Consider the following 25,786-nt stretch of genomic DNA (forward strand, 5'->3'; position numbering starts at 1 on the left):
ATGCAATCTATTAATAAGAAAATTTGAATTTTACGGCTTTTATTATTTGAAATTAGATGGGCCCACATTCAGGAAGTGTGAGAAAGTTAAGCTTTATGAAAATTCTTTTAATATAAACATACGGTGTTGCTTATTCCATTAAATACTGTTCATTAGTTGTAATTGAAGCTGCTTCTTACTTAAATGCTAAACTCAATTCTATAATTTAATAGGTGCACCTCTCTGAGAAACATAAGGGACAATGAGGAAAAGGATTCAGCATTTCGTGGAATTTGTACCATGATCAGTGTGAATCCCAGTGGAGTAATTCAAGTAAGACATTCCCAAGAATTTGTTCTTAACTTTTAATATTCTGAATATTTTGTCATGAAATGTAGTAGCAGATTGGGCGAATACATTTTCGTTCTTGTACTGAATAAAGCCAAAGCTTTGTTCATTCACATTTAGACCTCATTTATTTACTTTGTATATGTCTCCCATCCCTGAATATCAATTTGTTGAGTTTGAGGATACTTATACTTAAGAGAGTGACATAATAGTAGAATGCTCTTTCTGTTACTTAGAATCAAACTGCCAAACTCAGTAGTGAGTAAAATAGAATAGTGAATCAGCCATTGAAACTAATTTTGAGAGCTTATGGTTTATTTATCCTTATTTTGTTTCCTGTCTTAATTCTTACTATGTTTAGACAGTTTTAGCATTAAAAAAAAGTTATCTGGCAATAGTATCAAGCATGAGTCTGACCAGATCTCTGAATCCAACTGCAAATTTGCAAGACACACAAAATAGAAACGTGTTGATTGACACCATATATATGAAATCAGTACAATGGCCCTAACAGGTTTGGCTCAGTAGATAGAGCGTCGGCCTGCAGACTGAAGGGTCCCAGGTTCGATTCCAGTCAAGGGCATGTACCTTGGTTGCGGGCACATCCCCAGTGGCGGGTGTGCAGGAGGCAGCTGATCGATGTTTCTCTCTCATTGGTGTTTTAAAGGCTTTGCTTGTTGTCACCTTGTTTTTATAGTCAGAATAATCTAATTATCTTTTTTTTTTTTTTAATATATTTTATTGATTTTTTTACAGAGAGGAAGGGAGAGAGATAGAGAGTTAGAAACATCGATGAGAGAGAAACACCGATCAGCTGCCTCCTGCACATCTCCTACTGGGGAAGTGCCCGCAACCCAGGTACATGCCCTTGACCGGAATCAAACCTGGGACCTTTCAGTCCGCAGGCCGACGCTCTATCCACTGAGCCAAACCGGTTTCGGCTAATCTAATTATCTTTTAAATTGTCTAAGCATTGGGGAGGGGGTTGTTTGTTTTGGATTGGGATGGGTTGGGTTGGGTTAGGTGTTATTTGTAGCTACATAATTAGTTTTTTCTAACTTTTGGTCATTTCAGTTTTTATATGAAGATTGATCTTAAAATTTAGATCTATTCATTTCTATGCTTCAAATGAAGCTTATTTGTTGTATGCTTTTAACTATCTTAAATTATATTTAGGCTACTTAGAATTGTATCATTACTTTATTTATGTAATCCAATAAAAGAAAGTTTTTAATTGGTGTTCATTTGGTACTTTCAGTTCATTGCTGATATTAAACATTTACTAGATGGGTTTTGTTTTGTGATGTAAAATAAAACATAAAAGGGCATTAAATTGCAATATAAACTGAATGAGGAGAGGTTCGTTCATGGTAGAGGAATAAGGACAACCATTAAACAATTCACTTACAATTTTTATAATCATAGTTGATTTTCCTTTTTATTTTGGCTAGGATTATATCGTACATATTCTGAAGTTTATATATCTTTTTTCATGTGTTTGACAAATATAATATCAATCTAAAATGTATTTCTTGCTTGTTACAGGATTTTATATTTTTTTGTGATGCCGTTGCATCATGGATTAACCCAAAAGATGATCTGAGAGACATGTTCTGTAAGGTAACTAAAAAGACTTTCTGATACGCATCTTGGAATTATTACAGTCCTAGATGGAAAGTTTGAATTATTTTTACATTTCATATAAAACTAGACTCTTCAAATCAATATTGGTAGACTATACAACCTATGACCTTTGTTCTCAATAAAAAAGTTGTTTTCAAGCAGTACCACTGATACCTGTGGTTCACCTATGCAAATTAACATATATTTTCAAAGACGGCTGACTGAGATTTAGAATATAATACAGACTTGAATGAAGTAAATCTAAGTGGTCTCCATAGGGATTAAACCTACATAGTTCTTTGTTTTAGTAGTGCCCCCTTTTGATTAACTCTAGTCAGCATTCAACCATAACCAAAAAAAAAAAAGTAAAATGCTGTTACATGTTTGAATCACCTAATAATAAAATTAGTGAACTATATATACTTAAGCCAGGAACCCAAAGCTTTTTATATTTCCAACTTGACAAAACTTAGTATAGCATAGAAATTTTATTCCTTTGAGTAAATTCTTTTTTTTTTCTTTGAGTGAATTCTATGCTTTTTGTTTTTCATAAGTATTATACCAGAGATTTCTTAGCATCTATTACTATGACACTTGCTAAATTCTAAACTTCTCAAAAAAAGCTTAGCATGTTCAGTGAGGTGCTTTTAGGCAAGACATAGAATGTTGTAGAATCCAACAAAGTTTGAGAATTATTACTTCAAAATGGATAAAATTTTAAAATAATCAGTTTTTTATTTCTGAAGCTATGCAGATCTGAGTTTTATCTTTTGTTATTGATAAATTAATGATTTTTCTTTCACTCTTCGCAGATCCTTCATGGATTTAAAAATCAAGTTGGAGATGAAAATTGGAGGCGTTTCTCTGACCAGTTTCCGCCTCCCTTAAAAGAGCGTCTTGCAGCTTTTTATGGTGTTTAACCTCATGCACTTGAGCTGCAGTCCCATAATTAGGGGTAAGTTGTAAGTAGCTTAGAATTTTTCAGGATGAAGAAATTTAGGACTGTAATCTAAAACTACTGAATAGAATAGGGCTATTTGTTTTCTACAGAGGTTGGATAAAACAATCTCATGCTATATTAAACTTTAAATTTTAAATTATTTAAGTAGAATTATTTAGAGAACCATCAAGCAAGATAAAATGCATGGTTCCACTTTGAGTCCTAGATAGAAAGAAATCCAAGCTGGCATGCTAGTTAGAATACTTAACATTGCTTTCACTGTTGCCTTTTTTGCCCTGTAAGAGATCACCAGAATAGAAGTGGTTTAGTTTTAAAGCATGAGTTTATAGTTTCTGATATATCAAGGACTTACTATGTAATGAGCTTTAGGGAAAACCCAAGTAGACTGGAAATGGGTTTTGTCTCAGTAGCTAAGAATATGTTTTTATTGATTTTTGAGAGAAAGGGAGAGGGATAGAGAGATAGAAACATTGATGAGAGAGAAATACCATCGATCAGCTGCCTCCTGCACACCCCTACTAGGAGCAAGTCTGCAACTCAGGCATGTGCCCTGACCAGGAATGGAGCTGGTGACCTCTTGGTTCCTGGGTCAACACTTAACTGTTTAGCCACACCAGCTGAGCTCAATGTACATTTTTATTGAACGCCTACCAATGGGCCTAGCACTGTTTTTTTTAAATGGGCAATGGAAGATTGTTTTGATTTGGGGTGGTAGAGAGTAAATTCACTTGGACTCTTGTTCCTTGAGATTTTCCATACTAAGTTGAACTAACAATTCTGGTTTCTTGGTCTCAGTTCCTTCATTGAGTTCTTTTGAGGATTAAATGCTGTTATAATATCTGATGCCAAAATTGGGTATGTTGCCTAACACACTGAGTTGGTTCAACAAATGTTAGGAACATGGGCCAGTGCAGGTACAGTGAACTAGGGTTTATACCTTAGGTTTTAGATATAAAGCGAGACACATTTTACTGAAGGCCAGAGAATGTATTCAGGGTGTGTCCAGCAGTTGTGTAGCAAATTGAATTACCTTTTTATGTTGGAGTTTTATTTGCTTGCTTGCTTGCTTATTTACCCTGAGCTAGGTTTTAAACCTGGAAAGATTCCAACATCTAGGTTTTCTAATTAACCTAGATGACAGTAGAAATAGACTTGCACCCTCTGGAATGTCTCAGAATCCTTTGTGTGTGTTGTCCCAGGAGGTCTTGAGTCCTAATAGCTGTTTTATGGCCTTAGCATTTTGGAGAAGTGCTTGATTCACTTAATGTTAAGTCATGAGAATGCATCAAGGGCCAAAAGATTCAACCGTGAGCTAAGTCTCAAGCACTTTCAGATTTATTACCTTCTGTTGTCCCTATCATATCACCAATTACAAATTAACTGGTGACCATGTTCTAAGACAAGGTATGTAGTAATTCTTAGTTTTCTAATTAGAAATAAAAGTCAATCAGTATATTTTCCTGCCTTTTTTTGTATTCTACCCTTTTTTCATAGGCAGAGAAAAGGGGTTGCTTGTACTTCTCCACAGATGGGCTAGTCACCTTTGTGAATTCACATGAACTTTCATAAATGTACAAGGTTTGGCATAAGTAGTTCGTAGAGTTTTGTTGTGAAAGTTCCACTGTCAGATACTAGTTACAGTCTCCCAGTAATCTATCTATAGTTCTTGGTGTCACTTTCATCATTAAAAATGCTACCATTGAAAAAGTCCTTACCAGGAAAATCAAGCGTTCTGAGAGTATAGAAAATGACTGAGTGAAATAGGGTCAGAAGAATTATTAATTAGCATCAAGAAGTCAAGGTTGCCTTACCGGTGTGGCTTAGTGGTTGGGTGTGGACCTATGAACCAGGAGGTTGAGGTTCAATTCCCAGTTGAGGCACATGCCCAAGTGGCAGGCTTGATCCCTAGTGGAAACGTGAGGGAAGGCATCCAATCAATGATTCTCTCTCATCATTGATGGTTCTGTCTCTCTCTCTCTGAAATCACTGAAAATATATTTAAAAAGAAGTGTTAAAATTTACTTTTTTATATTTGCTGAGTGTAGTGGACACCTTTAATACCTCCTATGCGAAAACATCAGACAAACAAAAATAAGTAATGCTCTTGGAGTTTTTGGGTTGTTTTTTTTTTTAAAAAATATAGATTGGATTTTTGTTTGCTTTATATTGGTAATACTGGCAAAAAGGGATGTTTTATCTATATAAAATGCTACGCACCTCTATGGTTGTCCCCAGCTTGGCGTCCCTTTTTTGTATCTGATGCAGGTGACAGTTGAGACTATAGGAGAAGGAAGCAACATGGTTATCATTAGGCAATTTGTCCAATTTCTCATTTTCTTTAGGTAGAGATAGCATCATTACTTGATTAATTTTGTGGTCCACTGACTTCAAAAGAGAAACAATTGTTAAACTATAAAACTGTTTTCTTACAGGTCCTTCAGTCTTGGAGACTATGAGGGAGCCTCTGCACCCAGGGAAAATGTTACCCTTTACAGGGGGGAAGGGTAAACCAGTAGGGAATACAGTACAATCCCAACCCTACTGGGAGGGGCGGGAGGGAGGTGTTGCCGTCACTGTATTGTCGATGTTGGGAAACGTTTTAACATCTGGAGCCTTTGTGGGTGGAAATCTGTCTTCAATTACAACTCCGCACTGGATGTGAAGAAGCAAAAAAAAAAACCTATTCAGTCAACTCACAAAACAGTACATTCTGGAATATTATGGGGAATTGTACCAAAACAAGAACCATATAAATGATGCATAGGGATAAAAGAGGAAAATTTATATAACGCACAATAAAGGAAACCTAAGAATGGGGGTTACAAACAGTAAAGAAGCTTTTTTATTATTATTATTTAAAGGTTTTTATAAATTTTCCCATGCGATGGGGCCTTGTTTTTGCATGCTGATAAAGAACTACACAAATGAAGCTAATAGAATTAAAATCAGCTTGCTGACCCATACTAGAAGCAGGTTCTTGGAAGTTACAATTTAAGGTACCCCCAAAAAAAGTCAGAAATAAAAAATCTAATTTAAACAATGAAGCACCCTGTGAAATGCCAAATGAGTCACTCCTTTTACCTTTGTGGGGTGGGCAGGGAGGGAGGAATAAGTGGGGTTGGACATATCAAACAAAAGATAGAACTCTTGATTTTGCATTAAAACATTAATGTAGTGGATATAATTTGATGGTTGTACTTCATTAGATTTAATTTCTAGGCCAAGACGTTAATTTTAAAGTGCAGTTTAAGGTTCAGGCATGCATTCTGGCTCATAGTGATTGAAAGTAAATTAGTGGGAAAGTAAGTAGCATGCTTGCATCACGTAGAGTGAGATTGGTATTCATTTACCTCTGTTGCGCCAGTTTGTGTTGCAGTTTACCAATTCAATATAGCCCTGCATTTAAAATTCCTTTTTAAGATTTGTGGATTTTATTTTTATTAAGAATATAGGTATATAAAGTACTGTAGTTTACAGCTAGGCCTTGAAAATACCTTTTTAGGATCTGTTAGGAATAAGATTGATATTGTATTGTGTGTAACCTGCACAATGTGGAAAGCTGATATACCTGTGCAAAATCTTTGCCTCTGTGCTGTCAGTGTGATGTGCTTTCTGCATGGTTATATACTACTAGTGATTTTATCAAATTTCTAAACTTCAATTACATGGTAAAAGATCTGTAAGAGGTTACATAAATGTTAGTTGGCACATAAAGACAATTGTAGAAGTTGAAGACATGATTGCTATATTTCAATGTTTATTCCCACTCAACATAATGCCTTCTAAGCTTTTTTTTTGTTGTTCAAAGCATGATCTTAAGGATATGTTTAAGTTAATGGATGTAATGCAGGGTTCCTACACTGTATTGGCGCATGTTGGTGGCCCTCTGTGTCCTAGATATATGCACACAGGGTGCAAGTAAAAAGCTACAGAGTGAAAGTTGATTTGGATCCTCTTCATTTCATTTGTTTAGCTTTTCTGTTATTTTTCTCTACTTACATGTATTCCTGTGAATAAATCCTTGTTAAGTTAACCCTTTACTTTTCCTTCCATGTGTATTTTCTTATATACTGTGAATGTGAAATCCTAACTGGTACACTTGATCTTGTCTCCATATAAAGTTTCAAGTCTTTATTAATTTGGATTGCCTGAACAGTGTATCCCATGATGATGAAGGAAAATGGAGAGATTTTTCTTTTTAACTCTGCTGGTCAGAGATGAAGCCACACCTTTCCATTTTTCAATGCTGCATATTTAATCTGCAACAAAAATGTTAAGCCATAACAACCTTTTTATATTTTAGTTTGTCACCTTTGCATTTGCAGAATAAATACTGAATAACCATTTTTATAAGCAGTTGCTCCTCTTTGCATGGTTCTATTCTTCTAAAGGTGTTGAATGATACAGCCATTGCACTGAAGTTTGAGCTGTATGTGTGTGAATTTATAAATACCGTTTTTAAAAATTTCAAATGCATGGTAGCATGCAGAAAGGTTTTTGTTGTGTATGTGTGTGTGTGTGTGTGTGTGTGTGTATGTATTTTTTTTAACATGTTCTTTCACCTTCTTTCCTGTATTTTGGCTTTGCAAATTTCAGTCTGTAGAGCCTGAAATTAAATGCTATTTTCACATCCAAAATTTTTTTTTAGTTATAAGTTGGATCCAAGGGGGATGTAGCATTTTTCTCTTTTTACTACCATTACTTTGCTGGGAGCTCAAAATTTGCTTCCTAGTTAGTCTTTAAAACCTAATTGGGGTAGCTGTTTTACCCTTAAATTCTAGTGATATTCTCTAGTTTGTTTTTTAAATACTTTTCAGATTTAATATGGGAGATATTTTAATATTCTAGAATAGGTAATATTTTAAATCGAAAGAAAATGGCAAAATTCTTCTCTAAAAGCTTTTAAACAAAAACGACCTTCAATAAAATTATTTGGACCTATAATTATATGTTGACTGAAAAAGCAATATTGTCACCTGGTTGATTAAAAATTGATTTCAGTTAGGCAGATATGTCACATAAGAATAAGCTCATTTTATAATCGCTTAACCTGTTTTTTAACTAAAAGGAAATTTAATTTAAACATAGAGAATAAATTAACTAATTATAACTGACAACCTGAGATTGGGTTGGGGTTTTTTTTTTATTCCCCACTCCTCCCCATGAGGTATTGTTTTCCTAATTTATATTTCAGATACTTAGTATAGCATAAGAATTTGCAGAAGCCATTTAAGTTCTTTTGAGGTAAGCTCTGATTTAGCATTCTAATAATACATCATGGGATATATATATATATGTATAAGCAACTTAATTCTTGTGGTATAGTCTTAATAGTTTTGAATGTTGACTGAGTGTCTCTGAAATTGTGAGTTTGTCTTTGTTACATTCCAGTGTTTCTGCCTCTTGGCATGCTTAAAGCACGGCTTACTTCATCTGCTCCTTACACACTAAAGTGCTGTTGGTGTGCTCAACTACAGACATAGCCGCTGCTAAGTGATGTAGATTTTCTACTTGAATATTTTTATGTTGTAGGAACCTCAGGAGGTCAGTGTTTACTGTTTTATATATGCCTTCTTTTTCCTGTTTGAGCTTCTCTCTTTGAAGGATTCTAACAGAACAAAAGCTGCTGATCAACCTAAGTTGGAAACAGAAAGTGTATTTAATATAATTTAAATGCATGTTTGGCAGTTCATTTTTTAGTCCATTAGTAAATAAACTTAGTGCCACAGATACTCATTTATTCAGGAAAGAATTTTGCTTTTTGTATTGTCTAATCTCTTTAATAACTTCATACTATGTAAAAAAAATCACTTTTTTATATTTTTTGGTTGATTATTTCCCAAATAATCAATATGTAAATAATCTTTAAGAGCCAGTTCTGATGCTTTACATTATTGCTACTTGATTTTGTGACGCAAGTTAGATTTCAGAAGAATAGATTTTAAAACACTTAACCAAGCCATTACATCTTTAAAAACAAAATAAGTAGCATACATTTTGTAATTAACATATTGATAAACACTGTGATTTTTTGTTAAGACTTTTTCATTGATCTGAATTGCTTAAATTGCATATATTGTAAAATAGTATCAGATGTATATTTTAAAATAATTTCCGCTGACTTTCCTCTATTGAAATGCTTTGTCTACTCAGTTACAAAATATTCAGATACAAGTTTTATCTCAGGTGAATATTCTTGTATCCTGTTTGCTTTGGTGACATATGCTTATAAAGGATCATTATACTTATAGTCTTTGTTTTTTAGTGTATTTCATGAAGAATCTTCCCATGTAGTCTGGTTTTCCCTTCCTTATTCTAGCAGACTAGGGTGGTATAAATTCCTCCTGTAGGTTTACCTTGAAAGTGAATTTAATTTGGTCCTCCTTTTCTTCAAACCCTCAAGATAGCAAAGTGGACATTTTTCTATTCTGTATTAAATTACCCTGCATAACTGAAATGCCAGAATTTGTCTCAAACACTTTAGTTTAAATTTAACAAATATTTTGCCATAAATAAAAAACAGTGGAGGTGTGTGTTTTTTTCTTTGTATAATTTATATTATTCATATTGAATGTATTAACAGATAACGGTGCAAAAACATTCTTCCCAAGAGAAGAGTGTATCATGCATAACTGCAGTTTAAATCCTTCCTTTAGTAGTACCTTAAAGTACAGCTTTGCTTGAATTACTTTTTGCAAATAGTACAAGGAGGAAGCACTAACTTGCCAGTAGTATTGTTATTGAAGTGTAGGCATTAAAATCTTTAAGAAAACTGGTCTTCAGATTGTTAAAGGCCTGGGATAATCTAGATAAAAAATCAGATCAATAAAGAACTGTGTGACAATATTATCTAGTAGTAATACCATGCAAGAGCATTGTATATCTACTTAGTACCTTTCATACTGTATTAAATATTGTGGTATTTCTGATGTCTCTTAAAAATTAAATTTTACATAAAAATTTAATTCACTTGTACACCCTCCAGGTGACTTGTGACTAATTTTTTCAGTCTTATGTAGCTGTTTTCCCCATTGGTATTACATGTATAGAGTTCTTTATCTTTATTCCTAATTACTATACATATTAATTTTAAGGTATGCATTTAAATTATAGCAACTGTTTTTTCTGATTTGTATCCCAGGACGTATTTTTCAATGTATGCATGATTTTGAGGGAAGTTAAATGATTTTTTCACCTCTTGTACATTTTTAAATCAAACCAAATCAGTTTGCCAAGCATTATATCACTAATAAGGGAAATATTGTTTTCCCTTTTATTAGAATTTTTGTTTAGCATAGAATCCCCTTATACTATGGCTTGGAATTAAGCCAACTTCACTATTTTGCAAGTCTAATTCTGTAACATGGTTAGCCTTCAAGGCAATGTTGGTCCCCTCCTGCTACCAGCCTCATAAAGGGGTTCCACTGTCCTTTCACCATTCACTTCATTATTCTTTTCCTCTGGATATATAACAAAATTAAGATTGGATGATTTTTTATGGAGATGATAATTAGACAATACTGTATAATTTTACTTAATAGATTATCTGTGAGAAGAGATGTTTAAACGTGGTTAATGACTTCACCTATAAAAACGTTTTACACTTAATATTCATGTTAATAATGGGTGCAATAATGTAGTAGTTTTAGCTTTAATTATAAATAACTGGATCTTTCTGCTGACAACTTAGGTTGTATGAGTTATGCTTAAAAGCTTTAAATCTGATGTTTCCTGTACCTGCCACACTATGTTAGAATGTGTCCTTCAAACATACCCTCCTGCAACTTCTCAAACTGTACTAAATTGATATTTCTTGAAGTCTAACTCTGTGCTAACAGATCTTCATTTTAAATAGAATACGGTTTTAATTTTTGATAAGCTGCTGAATTTTAAAGAGAGTTTTTTGGGGCCACCAAATATTTTGGATCATGCAGAGAATATATATTGTACTGTAGTAATTTTGTATTTACATTTGTATGATGTGACATAATAGATGTGAATGTTAATCACTGCTTGACTATGTTAATAAAGTTGTTTAACTATAGATGTTTCACTCTGATTTTTAATGAAGAAAATGAGCTTTCTCTCCCTCCCCCCATTTTGGATTCAGATAGGTCTTTTGTATTGTTTTTGTTGTTGGGGGGAGGGCTGATTGGGTTTTTTTAGGGCTTTTTTTTTTCTCTTAGTTTACACATTGGTGCACTCTTCTTTATTGAATATTTTCTTATCTGTGTAGTAATAGTTAAGAACTATTTTCCCCACATTTTAACTCCTGTTGATTTGTGTCTCAACAGTTGATTCTACCAGCATTTGGTGGGGGAGGAGGGAATGATAGTGCTCTGTAAAAAATAATTAAAAGGTGAAGTTTGAATAAAGCATTGTAAGGATAGATTGCATGAATGTGTATGAATGTATCCTATGATTTTGGAAATTAACATTTATAAAAGTACTAGTTTCTTCTAAATGTGTTATGTTTCAGGGGAAATATGTGCATAACTGAAGAGTAGTTTGGTTTTTTGAGATTTACATTTTCCAACAGGGAAGGGCCTGAGATTAGATCAGTTTAACCCACGAAATTTTAAGGGAAATGGGGTTTGGGGTTTTTTTCCCTTTATTTCCTGCACATGGAGATATTTGAGAGAGCTCAGGTGTGTTGGAGATGGGCTGGGGCTGAAACTTGGTTATCATGTCCTAAAATACATCTTCAAGAAAGAGTTTAAGCCCTGGTCGGTTTGGCTCAGTGGTTCTTGGACTGAGAGTCTTGGGTTCAGTTCCTGGTCAAGGGCACATACCTGGGTTGCAGGCTCCATCCCTAGCTGGGGTCAGGGTGTGTGTGTGGGAGGCAACCAATCGATGTTTCACTATCCCTCCCCCTCCTCCCTCCCTTCCACTCTAAAAATCAATGAAAAAGTATCGTCGGGTAAGGATTAAAAAGGAAGAGTTTTAAGACTCCAGAATTTAGGTTGTGGGAGAAGATAATAAAAAGCGTAACAGTTAAAGTACAAACTTTAAGTTGTTTTTACTTGATATTATACCTGTTTTTGACACCATTTTAATTTTGAAATGAGTTAATCAACCTGACTCCCAATAGTTTACATGTAATGCTTTAGGAATGCTTGGAAAAGTAGCATTTGAACTACACAGTTCTGAGTTTGGACTTTCTCGTAACTGTACAGTTGGAATATAGAAACTGCTGAAGCTGTGACTATCATATTGTAATACTTAATCTCAGTCTTGTGTTAACTTGATATAAAACAATCTTCTGAGACATCCACATAGATAAGTGTTCAGTTCAACATAAATTAAAATTTAGAAACTAAACACAATTTCTAAACCATTGGTAAAAGTGATATGGTAAATACTGTTACACTAAGCTTTAGATTTTTGTGCCAGTCATGAATGAAATTCATTTCTATGCAAATAATAGCACTCTTGGTCTGACAATTTAAATTTTATTTTAAAGTATTCCATTTCAAGTGAATTTGTACATTTTTATTATCTAAACTTGCCTGTTAATAAATATACATTATATTCTATGAACAATTTAGACAACCATCTTACTGTTGTTGGATATTCACAAGTTATTTCTCCAGAACATCCAATGATACAGCTGATAAGGGGTTAATATCCAAAATTTATAAAGAACTTATAAAACTCAACACACAATTAAAAAATGGGCAAAGAACCTGAATAGACACTTCTCCAAAGAGGACAATACAGATGGCCAAAAGAAATATGAAAAGATGTTCAACATCACTAATCATCAGAAAAATGCAAATTAAAACCATAATGAGATGTCACCTCACACCTGTCAGAATGGCTATCAATAAATGAAGTGTTGGTGAGCATGTGGAGAAAAGAGAACCATTGTGCACTGTTGAAGGGAATACAGATTGATGCAGCCACCGTAGAAAGCAGTATGGAGTTACTTCAGTAAGTTAAAAATGAACTGCCTTATGAACCAGCGAGTCCACTTCTGTGACTATATCCAAAGAAACCTAAAAGAATTCAGGGGTGGGTAAAAGTACATTTACAGTTGTAATACAATAAGTAATACAAGAATAAACTTGTGTAGTCACAATTATAAACCTACTTTTTAAAAATCATTTTCATTTACACTTGACATACATTATTATGAGTTTCAAGTGTACACCCCAGTGATTAGACGATTGCGTAACTTACTAAGTGAACATCCCAATAAATCCCACAGCCATCTGACACTACATATACTACCAGAACATCATTGGCCACATTCCCTGTACTTTACATACCCATGACTATTCTGTAACAACCAATTTGTACATCTTAATCCCTTCACCTTTTCACCAATCCCCTCAACCACCACCACCACCATGCAACTGTCAAAGTTCTCTGAATTTGTTTCTGTTCTGCTTGTTGGTTTATTTTGCTTTATAGATTCAATTGTTGATTGATATGTATTGCCATTTTATTCATGTTTTGTATCTTTTTTCTTCTTCTTAAAGAAGACCCTTCAACATGTCATGTAATACTGGTTTGGTGGTTTTGAATCCTTTAGCTTTTTCATATTTGTGGAAGCTCTTAAAGACAGGCAGGCCAAAGTGGCCTAAGATACCTACATATATAAAAAGCCAGAGACCATAACAACCTAATGACCAGTCGCTGACACCCACTGTGGCCAGCGAACTGGCCTGATCCGGGCCAGATCGCCCCCAACACCCCGATCAGGATGGGGCCAGCCGGCCAACTGCCTTGACTGGCAGAAATTTGGGGTCTGGGGACCTTGGAGTTGCTCAGTCTCAGTCTCGGGCAGCTGCGCAGGCAAACCTCTCCTTTGGCAGAAGTGGACCTGGGATTAGGGTGCTTTAGTCAGGGATGGGGTGGGGAGGCTTTCCTGGTGGCCACAGCAGTCCCCACGGGCCACTCACAGTACCTGGGCGTCTGGCCCTGGTCGGAACAGTGGCAAGAATAGGGGTCACAGGGGACAGCGGCACACAGGAGCCAGGAGGTGCGAGGCCCGATGTGGGCTCTTACCCCACCCGCTGGGCCCAGCAGCACCAGCAGGTGGGCTATGATGTGCAGTGAGGCACTGGGCTGCAGATGGGAGGGGAAGCAAGCCAGGAGAGCAAGGCCCCTTGCCAGACAGAGCCGTGAGTGGCATGGCAGGGCCGGAGCTGGAAACCCTGGCAGGGTGGATGGGGCTGCAGCCCCGCACATTTTCGGCCTTGGCCTTGGAATTCAGAGGTCAGCCCCACTTCAAGAGAGAGGACTTGGCGGAAAGTGGCAAGGCCACAGGAGGGATAGGAAATGTGGCCATCTTCAGGAAACACAGCTGCCATGGTCTTCAGTAACTATGAACAGATAATCTCTGGTCTCGGTTCTACAGAAGAGGAAGCTCAGACTCAAAGAAGGGAACCTTCCGCAATACCTCACCCACTTCTCAGACCTGACCCTGTGCAGCATTGTTTTCATTGAAAGTAGAGGATCTAAAATGTTTTTAGATCTTTGCTATTTTAGGCAGGAAAGAATTTAGCACAGGGAATTGGTGCTTTGGAAATCATCGGAAAGCTGGAGGAGTGGGTATTAGGGTGAGCCCCCAGGAAAGACTCCCTGCCCAGCGGGAGGAGCTGGCCCCTCAGCCACAACTGAATTCTAGGACACTCTGGCACAACTGTGACCTGGGGATCAGGAAACTGCTGCCCCCGCAAGTGCCCTCCAGCTCCCACAAAACAGGTCACTGGGCACTGCCTCTGCCACAACTGCCTGTGCACAGCCTGAATTCCACTGCAGAAAACCTCCACATTTCTGCAAACATGATCACCAGCAGGAAACAGCCCAGACTGCGAGAAGATGCCTCTATCCCACTTCTGCCTTCAAAATATTGTGCAAGCGCATCCAATTGGCAGAAACAAATTCAAATCCAGAAACCTAGCTGCAAAGGAGTTTGGGCAATTTCAGACTTTCATCTAGGAGTGAGATCTTGCCAATGTACCTCATGTGCCTGGTATTGATAAAAAATGGGGCCCGGCTGGTGGGGCTCAGTGGTTGAGCATCCATCTATGAGCCAGGAGGACATGATATGATTCCTGGTCAAATTTCAGGCTTGATCCTCAGTAGGGGCGTGCAGGAGGCAGCTGATCAATGATTCTCATCATTGATGTTTCTATCTATCTATCCTCTCCCTTCCTCTGAAATCAATATATATTTTTTAAATGGGGTCATGCTGTATATATGTGTTATAACAAGTTTTTCACTTCCTAGATCACGTCTTTCCCGTTAAAACCATACTTAGAGAACATTATTTATCATTAATATTAATTGATCTCGGAGAGAAGAAGAGAGAGAGAGAGAGAGAAACATTGTTCCATTGTTTCCTGCACTCACTGGACTAGGTATTGAATCTGCAACCTGGGCATGTGCCCTGACTGGCAATAGATCCACCACTTTCTGGTATATGGGACAATGCTATGCTGGTACTCTGACCCCAAATTCCAGCCTCCAGAACTATGAGAAAAATACATTTCTTTTGTTTAAGCCACACAAATTTATATTTTGTTATGGCTGTCTAAGCTGACTAATCTTTTTTTTTTTTTTTTTTTAACTGATCACCTTTGCTGGAATCTCATGGTTTAATCTTTTTTTTTTAATTTATTAAATCTTTATTGTTCAGATTACATTTGTTCCTCTTCCCCGCCCCCCATAACTCCCCTCCTCCCCGTTCCCGCCCCACCCTCCGCCCTCACTCCCCACCCACTATCCTCATCCATAGGTGCACAATTTCTGTCCAGTCTCTTCCCGCATCTCCCATTCCCCTTTCCCCCCCAAGAATAGTCAGTCCATTCCCTTTTTATGTCCCTGATTCATTGTAATCACCAGTTCATTGTGTACATCAGATTATTTATTCACTTGATTCTTAGATTCACTTGTTGATAGATGCATGTTTGTTGTTCACAATTTGTATCTTTACCTTTTTCTTCTTCCTCTTCTTAAAGGATACCTTTCAGCATTTCGTCTAATACTGGTTTAGTGGTGATGAACTCCTTTAGCTTTTCCTTATCTGTGAAGCTCTTTATCTGACCTTCAATTCTGAATGATAGCTTTGCTGGATAAAGTAATCTTGGCTGTAGGTTCTTGGAATCCATCACTTTGAATATTTCTTGCCATTCCCTTCTGGCCTGCAAAGTTTCTGTTGAGAAATCAGCTGACAGTCGTATGGGTATTCCCTTGTAGGTAATTGAGTCTCTTTCTCTTGCTGCTTTTAAGATTCTCTCCTTGTCTTTTGCTCTTGGCATTTTAATGGTGATGTGTCTTGGTGTGGTCCTCTTTGGATTCCTTTTGTTTGGGGTTCTCTGCGCTTCTTGGACCTGTAAGTCCATTTCTTTCACCAGGTGGGGGAAGTTTTCTGCCATTATTTCTTCAAATAGGTTTTCAATATCTTGCTGTCTCTCATCTTCTGGCACCCCTATTATTCTGATGTTTGTACGCTTGAAGCTGTCCCCGAGGCTCCTTACACTATCCTCGTACTTTCGGATTCTTTTTTCATTTTGCTTTTCCGGTTGGGTGTTTTTTGCTTCTTCGGATTTCAAATCTTTGACTTGATTCTTGTGCTCCTCTGGTCTGCTATTGGGTGTCTGTATAATATTCTTTATTTCAGTCCGTGTATGCTTAATTTCTAGTTGGTTCTTTATCATAACATCTAGGGTCTCATTAGATTTCGTGAGGGTCTCATTACATTTCGTGAGGCTCTCATCAAGTTTATTGGCAGCTTGTAGCACATTATTGCAAGCCCTCAAAATTGCATTTTTTAGCTCTATATCCTCCATTTCTGTCATGTTTTTTTGTCTCCGCATTTTTTATGCTTTCTTGGTGCACCCCCTTGTGGTCTTTGTGCGCAGTCTTGTTCTAGTTGAGCCTTGGTTGTTGTAGTTAATACTAGAGGGATTTGACCACCAGGTCGACTGGCTGTGAGAATCAGCTGTGGGAAAACTTCTGTCCTCTGGAGAGGTGCTAATCTAGCCTTTGCCTGAGGCGATCCGGCAAATGGCTCTGCGCAGGGCTTGGGCGGGTCGGGTCGCAGGGGATCAACAGGGCGGGCGGAGGGAGCAGTTATGGCTGCTCTCAGCCCCGTTCCCAGAGGTTCTGCTTCTCAGAACCCCCATAACCGCTGCAAACCTCAGAGAGAAAGCTGCCCTCCGTTCCAACTGATGCCAGACAATCCTGCCTCTCCCGTTTGAGTCTGAGTCCCTAGAGACTCACCCGGATCTGGAGCTCAGAGTCTGAGACTCCCTCCTGATTGAAAACGACAACTGCGCCCTCAGCCACCAGCCCGCTTTGCGCGCGCACCTCGGTACCTTTGTATTTTCCACACTGCGCCTCCTCTGAGCCTCAGTACGCTGTTTTCTTTCCTTCTAGTTGAAGAGTCTCTCCTCAGCCAGCCTTCCTGTGGTTCTGGGTGATGTCCGTTCCGTCTTTTAGTTGTATTTTTGAAGTGGTTGTTTGCGGCAGTAATCTCCGGTGTTTACCTATGCCGCCATCTTGGTCTTCTCCTCTCATGGTTTCAAGCTGACTAATCTATACTAATAAAAGGGTAATATGCTAATTAGACTGAGTTGACCGGACATCTTTCAGTCATTCTTCTGGACAAAGCCACGGTGGCAGGGGGCGGTGCAGAGGCAGTTAGGGGCGATCAGGTCAGCAGGGAAAAGCAGTTAGGGGAGATCAGGCCGGCAGGGGAGAGCAGTTAGGAGCAATCAGGTAGGCAGGCAGGTGAGCAGTTAGGAGCTAGCAGTCCCAGATTGCGAGAGGGATGTCTGACTGCTGGTTTAGGCCTAATCCCAATCCCGAGGGGTCCCAGATTGGAGAGGGTGCAGGCTGGGCTGAGGGACTCCTCCCCCACCTCCCCACCCCATGCATGAATTTCGTGCACCGGGCCTCTAATATACTAGTATTTCCCTAAATGATTATCAGCTTGTGGTGTCTACATTTAAAATTAAAAATGAGTCCCAAAAAGATTAGTATGATTTTTTAAATTATGGCTATAGGAATTAAAACTACCAATTCATGAATAGGCAGCTCAAAAGAACTACCTGGAGACATCTAAATACACGTGAAATCAAAATAAATAAATAAATACACGTGAAATCAGTCCAGCAGTTCCTCAATGTTTTAACATTTTGTTATAACATTACTGAGATGCCTAAGAATGTAACTCTTGTTTATATAAATTAGCCTGTGGTCATTCCCTTAGTACTTAACCTATAGGATCACCCTTAAATAAATGAAAAGATGCTCCATATCTTCACATTCACTAACTTCACAAAAATTGGAAATACCAGTTGTTTCTAAAGGTGCACCATAGAGGAACAGAACTCTAATAATGCCGACTTAGTATAACTACTTCATTTTTTAAAATTAAATCTTCATTGTTTTTTTGTTTGTTTTTTAATTAAATCTTTATTGTTCAGATTATTACAGTTGTTCCTCTTTTTTCCCCCCATAGCTCCCCTCCACCCGGTTCCCACCCCACCCTCTGCCCTTACCCCCGCCACCCACTGTTCTCATCCATAAGTTTACAATTTTTGTCCGGTCTCTTCCCACACCCCCCACACCCCTTTCCCCCCTGAGAATAGTCAGTCCACTCCCTTTCTATGCCCCTGATTCTATTATATTCACCGGTTTATTCTGTTCATCAAATTATTTATTCACTTGATTTTTAGATTCACTTGTTGATAGATGTGTATTTGTTGTTCATAATTTGTATCTTTACCTTTTTCTTCTTCTTCCTCTTCTTAAAGAATACCCTTCAGCATTTCATATAATACTGGTTTGGCGGTGATGAATTCTTTAGCTTTTTCTTATCTGTGAAGCTCTTTATCTGACCTTCAATTCTGAATGATAGCTTTGCTGGGTAAAGTAATCTTGGTTGTAGGTTCTTGGTATTCATCACTTTGAATATTTCTTGCCACTCCCTTCTGGCCTGCATAGTTTCTGTTGAGAAATCAGCTGACAGTCGTGTGGGTACTCCCTTGTAAGTAACTGACTGTTTTTCTCTTGCTGCTTTTAAGATTCTCTCTTTGTCTTTTGCTCTTGGCATTTTAATTATGATGTGTCTTGGTGTGGTCCTCTTTGGATTCCTTTTGTTTGGGGTTCTCTGTGCTTCCTGGACTTGTAAGTCTATTTCTTTCACCAGGTAGGGAAGTTTTCTGTCATTATTTCTTCAGATAGGTTTTCAATATCTTGCTCTCTCTCTTCTTGTGGCACCCCCATAATTCTGATGTTGGTACGTTTGAAGTTGTCCCAGAGGCTCCTTACACTATCTTCATATTTTTGGATTCTTTTTTCTTTTTGTTTTTTAGGTTGGGTGATTTTTGCTTCTTCGTATTTCAAATCTTTGACTTGATTCTTGCGATCCTCTAGTCTGCTGTTGGAACTCTGCATAATATCCTTTATTTCAGTCAGTGTATGCTTAATATCTAGTTGGTCCTTTTTCATAACCTCGAGGGTCTCACTAGATTTCTTGAGGGTTTCACTAAATTTATCGGCAGTTTCTAGAAAGTTCTTGAAAAACCTTAAAAGTGTGGTTTTGAACTCTATATCCAGTAGTTTGCTTTCCTCCATTTCTGTCATTTGTGGCCTGTTTCTTTGTCTCCGCATTTTTTATGCTTCCCTGTGTTGGTAGAGTGGCTTTGTGTGCTAGTTGTCCTATAGGGCCCAGTGGCTCAGCCTCCCCAATTACCTGAGGTGGACACTCTTGGTGCACCCCTTTGTGGGCTTTGTGCACAGTCTTGTTGTAGTTAAGCCTTGATTGTTGTAGGTAACACTGGGAAGAATTGACCTCCAGGCCAATTGGCTGTGAGAATCAGCTGTGTCTATGGTGGGAGAACTTCTGTGCTGAAGACACCCTTATGGGGCAAGACTTGCTTCAGTGGGGCTTTGGTGCTCACTGAGTCTGCCCCCTGACTGTGTCCCTTATGGATCTGAGGAGTTGTAATCTGGATGGTCCCACTCTGACTCTTGAGTACACTGGCTCTTGGATCTCTAAGTAGGTGCTAATCTAGCCTCTGCCTGAGGCTACCCAGCAGGAGCTATGGAGAGATTCCTCTTCTTTGTTTGAGGTTTGGAGGTGCCCAGATAAGGCCCAGCTGTGAAGCAATGCAAGCTGCTGTGGGGCCTTGGACCTTCTTTTGGAAGTTCTGGGTCTCTCTGATTCAGCTGCAGTTTGTTAGGTAATTTTCAGGTTGCAAAGGGCCAGGCCTTTCATATGCAAAAGCCTCAGTGCACAGCTTGGGTGGGGCGGGGTCTCAGGGGATCAACAGGGCAGAGCAAGCAGCTATGGCTGCTCCCCAGTCCTACCCTAAGAGGCCCCACTTCTCAGTGTCCTGGTAATTGCTGCAAGCACCTCTGAGAGAAAGCCGCCCTCGAGTTCTGCCTGATGCCAGACAGTCCAGTGTCTCCCCGTATGAGTCTGGGTCCCCAGAGACTCACCCGGAACTGGAGTTCAGAGCAGTCGGGAGCTTGAGACTCCCTCCCGATTGAAAAAGACAACCGCGTCTTCAGCCGCCAGCCCTTTCCACGTGCGCCTCGGTACCTCTGCACTTTACTTCCTCACCTCCTCTGAGTCTCAGTGCTTTTCTCTTTCCTTCTAGTTGTAGAATTTCCACTCAGCCAGCCTTCCTATGGTTCTGGATGATGTCCATTTTGTCTTTTAGTTGTATTTTTGAAGTGGTTGTGTGAGGCAGCAACTTCCGGTGTTTACCTATGCCGCCATCTTGGTTTCCTCCTAAATCTTCATTGTTGAAAGTATTACATATGTCCTCCTTTTTCCCCCATTGACCCCTTCTAGCCCACCCTTGTCCCCCACTCCAGGCCTTCACCACCCTATTGTCTATGTTTATAGGTTATGCATATGTGCATACAAGTTATTTAGTTGATCTCTTCCCACCCATCCACTGTGCCTTCCCTCTGAGAGACTGGAATCTTCTGTCTCTGGATCTATTTTGTTCATCAGTTTCTTTTGTTCATTAGATTCCACAAATAAATGAGATCATATGATACTTTTCTTTCTCTGACTGGCTTATTTCACTTAGCATAAAGTACAACTACTTTGGAAACCAGTTTGCCATTACCAAGTCAAATTGAACATCTGTCTATGCTAAGACTCAGCAGTTCTCGTAGTCATATAACTTACAGTAACTCCTTTATGCGCCAGAAGACACAAGAATCTTCATATCAGCATTGTAATAGCAAAAAATAAAAAGGAACAACCCAAATGTCCCATAGGATAGATGACTTTTTAAAATAGCACTAAAAAAAGAAGCCAATTTCAGAATACCTATAGAGAAGCCAGTTATATAAAATGCAAAATTTTAAAATAGGGAATCATAAATGTGTAATACAAAGTGATTACATCTTGGAAGGAGAGAAGAGGGTACAATCATGAAAAATCTGGGTGGTGGATACATTTTATTGTTACTTAAATGGTACATAAATAAGTATACTCATATATTTTGCACACAACTTCCTAGCACCAGAGGCCTATCAAGTAACCATCTATAGGCATACCAACCTTCCTTATTTTTTAGCAAGTCCATCTTTTAAATAAAATTAGTGTGGCTTCGTGGTTGAGCATCGACCTATGAACCAGAAGGTCATGGATGATTCCCGGTCGGGGCACATGCCTGGGTTGTGGGCTTGATCCCCAGTGGGGGGTGTGCATGAGACAGCCAGTCAATGATTCTCTCTCATCATTGATGTTTCTATCTCTCTCTCCCTCTCCCTTCCACTCTGAAATCAATAAAAATATATTTTTAGAAAAATAAATAAAATCAGGCCTGAATAAAAAGAAAAAACAGACAAGTTTATGGTTATACTTCAGAAGTGTTAACTCAAGGTCATTTCAATTCAATGTACTTAGAGTGTACTCACAGTGTACTCGGGAACTAAAGATCCACGAGAGCTTTTGTTATTAAACTTCTGAGGTATTAAAATATTTTCTACTAGACCCAATAACATACTATATTCACCATTGTGGCATATGGACTGGTAAACTTCTCTAAGTACTTTATTTTTTACATTTTCACTTTGAAAGCACATTTTTTCATACACACACACACACACACACACACACATACTAGAGGCCCGGTGCACAAAAATTTGTGCACTGGTGGGGGGGGGGGAGTGTTCCTTAGTCCGGCCTGTGCCCTCTCGCAGTCTGGGACCCCTCAGGGGATGACCACCTGCTGGCTTAGGCCCGCTCCCAGAGGATTGGGCCTAAGCTGGCAGTCAGACATCCCTCTGGCAGCCCAGGAGCCCTCAGGAGATGTCCACATGCCAGCGGGGAGCAGGTCTAAGCTGCAGTCGGACATCCTTAGTGCTGCTGAGGAGGCAGGAGAGGCTCCCACCACCACCGCTGTACTGGCAGCCTGGCTTGTGGCTGAGCAGAGCTCCCGCTGTGGGAGCGCACTGACCACCAGGGGGCAGCTCCTGCATTGTGCGTCTGCCCCCTGGTAGTCAGTGTGTGTCATAGTGACCAGTCATTCCCAGTCATTCTACTGTTAGGGTCAATTTGCATATTACTCTTTTATTATATAGGATAGAGGCCTGGTGCATGGGTGGGGGCTGGCTGGTTTGCCCTGAAGGGTATCCCGGATCAGGTGGGGGTCCCACTGGGGTGCCTGGCCATCCTGGGTGAGGGGCTGATGGCTGTTTGCAGGCTGGCCACAGCCCCTTCAGGATGGGGGTCCCCGCTGGGGTGCCTGGCCATCCTGGGTGAGGGGCTGATGGCTGTTTGCAGGCTGGCCACAGCCCCTTCAGGGTGGGGGTGCCCACTGGGGTGCCTGGCCAGCCTGGGTGAGGGGCTGAGGGCCATTTCCAGGCTGGCCACACCCACTTCAAGGTGGGGGGTCCTGCTGGGGTGCCTGGCCAGTCTGGGTGAGGGGCTGATGGTTTTTTGCAGGCTGGCCAAGCCCCCCAGCGGGGACCCTCACCCCATGAGGGTGTGGCCATCCTGGGTGAGGGGCTGATGGCTGTTTGCAGGCTGGCCACAACCCCCAGCCACCCAAGCTCCCAGTGGAGGCTGGCTGGAAGCAGGTATCTGGGATTTATTTATCTTCTAAATTTAAACTTTGTTGCCTTCAGCAGAGGCTACAGCTGGCCAGGGCAGGCAGGAAGCTTGGCTTCCTCCGTCGCCGGGGCAACCAAGCCTCCTGCTTGCTCCAGCTCCATGGCTGCCAGCCTCCATCTTGGTTGGGTTAATTTGCATATAGTCGCTCTGATTGGCTGGTGGGCGTGGCTTGGGGCATAGCAAAGGTATCGTCAATTAGCATCTTTGTCTTTTATTAGTGTATATATGTGTGTGTGTGTGTGTGTGTGTGTGTGTGTACTTAATATATTTTTATTGATTTTAGAGAGGAAGGGAGAGGGAGAGAGAGATAGAAACATCAATGATGAGAGAGCCCCCTACTGGGGATTGAGCCCACAACCCAGTCATGTGCCCTTGATGGAATCAAACCTGGGACCCTTCAGTCCGCAGGCCAACGCTCTATCCACTGAGCCAAACCAGCTAGGGCCCAAAAAATATATTTAATATGTCTTCTTAACACATGTCCTTATCCCAAGTGAGACATTCAGAAATTTAACTTGTGTTCAAAGGCTCACTCTTTATATGTAAAAAGGAAGGAATTGAGGTTACTAAACTTTTCTTCCCTGTACACTAGGATTTTTACAAACATTTCTGTTTTTGTTAAGCTTCATCCTTTTTTGTCAATTGTAGGCATACCCATTTTCTTTAAGATTCTTAGAATTTTCATTTTCTTGAGATCTTCTTAAGACTAGTTTAAATTATACTCGATGTACAAATCAAAATATTTCCACTAGATGGAGCCATTTACCTAGATTAACACTGAAATATTAGTGGGTTTTTTTTTTAGGAACGTAAGGCATATGCATATAATGAGCAGATTTCCACCCCTTAAGCTCAATTAACATAACACTTTACACGAAAATAATCTTGAAAATGTTTTTCTTTAGAGCAATTTTTAAATTTCAATGCCATTCTTCCTTAGAACACAGGTGTCTTCAAGATGTTTCCTTAAGTACAGGTACAGAGTTTATGATTTAAGCTGGACATCACAAACTTTAACGTGCACACATCAGCTGACCATCTGGTTAAAATGCAGATGCTGATTCAGTCAGTCTGGTGGGGCCTAAATATGCATTTCTAACAGGTTCCCAGGTGATGTCATGCTGCGAGTTTATGGACTTTGAGTTAGCAAGGACCTGGAGAACCTGAAGTGATATCAGGACTTAAATCATTTACATGTGTATTTTGTATTTTGTTTGCTTGAGTGTCTGCAGTGCCCTGAGCGATTCCTGAAATAAAGGTAGGTCTTAATAAATACTTGCTGAATGAATGAATGAATGAATGAACGAACAAATGAATAAGAACAATGTTTAAGTGCTTTATGTATATTCACTCATTGAACCTACCTGAGAATCTATAAGGTCAGTTCTATTATTATGCTTGTTCATACAGGAAGAAACTAAAGTCACATGTAGTAGAATCAGGATTTGAACTCAAATAGTTGAACTTGTCAGTCTGGCTCCAGAGATTATGCTTTTTAAAAAAGTCATTTTTAATTTTTCAATTACAGTTGATATACAATATTGTATTCATCTCAGGTGTACACCCCAGTGACCAGACACCATACAACTCTCCAAGTGATCATCCTGATAAATCCCACACTCTTCTGACACCACACATAGCTAACAGAACATCACTGGCCACATTCTCAATGCTGTGCTTTACATCCCCATGACTATTCAGTAACTACCAATTTGTACTTCTAAATCCCTTCACTTTTTTCACCCATGCCCCCAAGCCCTCTCCCATCTAAAAACCATCAAAAGGTTCTCTGTGTCTATGAGTCTGTTTCTGTTCTACTTGTTCCTTTATTTTGTTTCTTAGATTCAGTTGTTGATTGATATGGATTTATTGCCATTTTATTGTTTATATTTTCTTTTTCCTTCTTCTTCTAGAAGAAGACCCTTAACATTTCATGTAAGACTGGTTTTGTGGTGATGAACTCCTTTAGCTTTTTCTTGTCTGGGAAGTTCTTTTGGGGGCAGTGGGGGAGGAAGCCCTTTATAAGTCCTTCAATTCTAAATGACAGCTTTGCTGAGTAGGGTAATCTTGGTTGTAGGTCCTTGCTTTTCATCACTGAATATTTCTTACCACTCTCTTCTGGCCTACAAAGTTTGTGTTGAGAAATTAGTTGCGAGTCTATGGGAGCTCACTTGTAGGTAACTAAGTGCTTTTCTCTTGCTGTTTTTAAGATTCTCTCTTTGTTGTTAACATTTTGCATTTAATTCTGATCTGACTTGGTATGGGACTCTTTGGGTTCATCTTGTTTGAGATTCTCTGCGCAACCTGGGCATATGCCCTTGACCGGAATCTAAATAGGACCCTTCAGTCTGCAGGCTGTCGCTCTACCCACTGAGCCAAACCAGCTAGGGCAACATTGAATATTTCAGTAAAAATATTTTTATTAAATAGTTTAGGAAGACCCTTGGATATCTCAAAAGCTCCTATCTTAGGAAAATAAAAGACAGAACATGTATAAGTTCAAATTTGCATACAACCTTTCTCCTTCCTTTTAGATGTTTTTGTTCTCTGTGATCCCAAAGTCCCTGGAACATGTGTTCTCCAACCTCCTCTCCCATGATGAGTAATTAATTAGCCTACCCCAATACTTTGAAGAAATTCTTATATTTAAATTGCTTTCTTCCTATAGTTCTTTTGAGCCAAATCAAATTTTCACAAGTTTTTTTGTCATCTGGCTTTTCCTACATCTCTCAGCTCACCTTCACCCTTTTTCTCAAAGCTCCTGCCACACTGAC

The 25,786-nt window shown here is 39.1% G+C and overlaps 1 protein-coding gene across 3 annotated transcripts in view; it reads left to right on the forward strand.

Annotated features, from left to right (window-relative positions):
• The window catches only part of TNPO1 (transportin 1), a 92,637-nt gene extending 81,682 nt beyond the window's left edge, over positions 1-10,955 (forward strand). For 2 of the 3 annotated variants that reach the window (XM_070412159.1, XM_070412161.1), the window contains exons 22-25: positions 213-312; positions 1,873-1,947; positions 2,763-2,905; positions 5,344-10,955. In XM_070412159.1, the coding sequence (XP_070268260.1) occupies positions 213-312; positions 1,873-1,947; positions 2,763-2,870 (283 nt within the window). In that variant the 3' untranslated portion in view covers positions 2,871-2,905; positions 5,344-10,955. Of the gene's footprint in view, positions 1-212; positions 313-1,872; positions 1,948-2,762; positions 2,906-5,343 lie in introns of those variants that run through there. The other variant, XM_070412160.1, reaches the window with a different exon arrangement.
• The last annotated feature ends 14,831 nt before the right edge of the window (positions 10,956-25,786 follow it).

This window comes from Myotis yumanensis, unplaced genomic scaffold, assembly GCF_028538775.1.
Source record: "Myotis yumanensis isolate MYYU_CA2020_CCGP unplaced genomic scaffold, mMyoYum1.0.hap1 SCAF_4, whole genome shotgun sequence".
In the NCBI taxonomy this organism is placed as follows: domain Eukaryota; kingdom Metazoa; phylum Chordata; class Mammalia; order Chiroptera; family Vespertilionidae; genus Myotis; species Myotis yumanensis.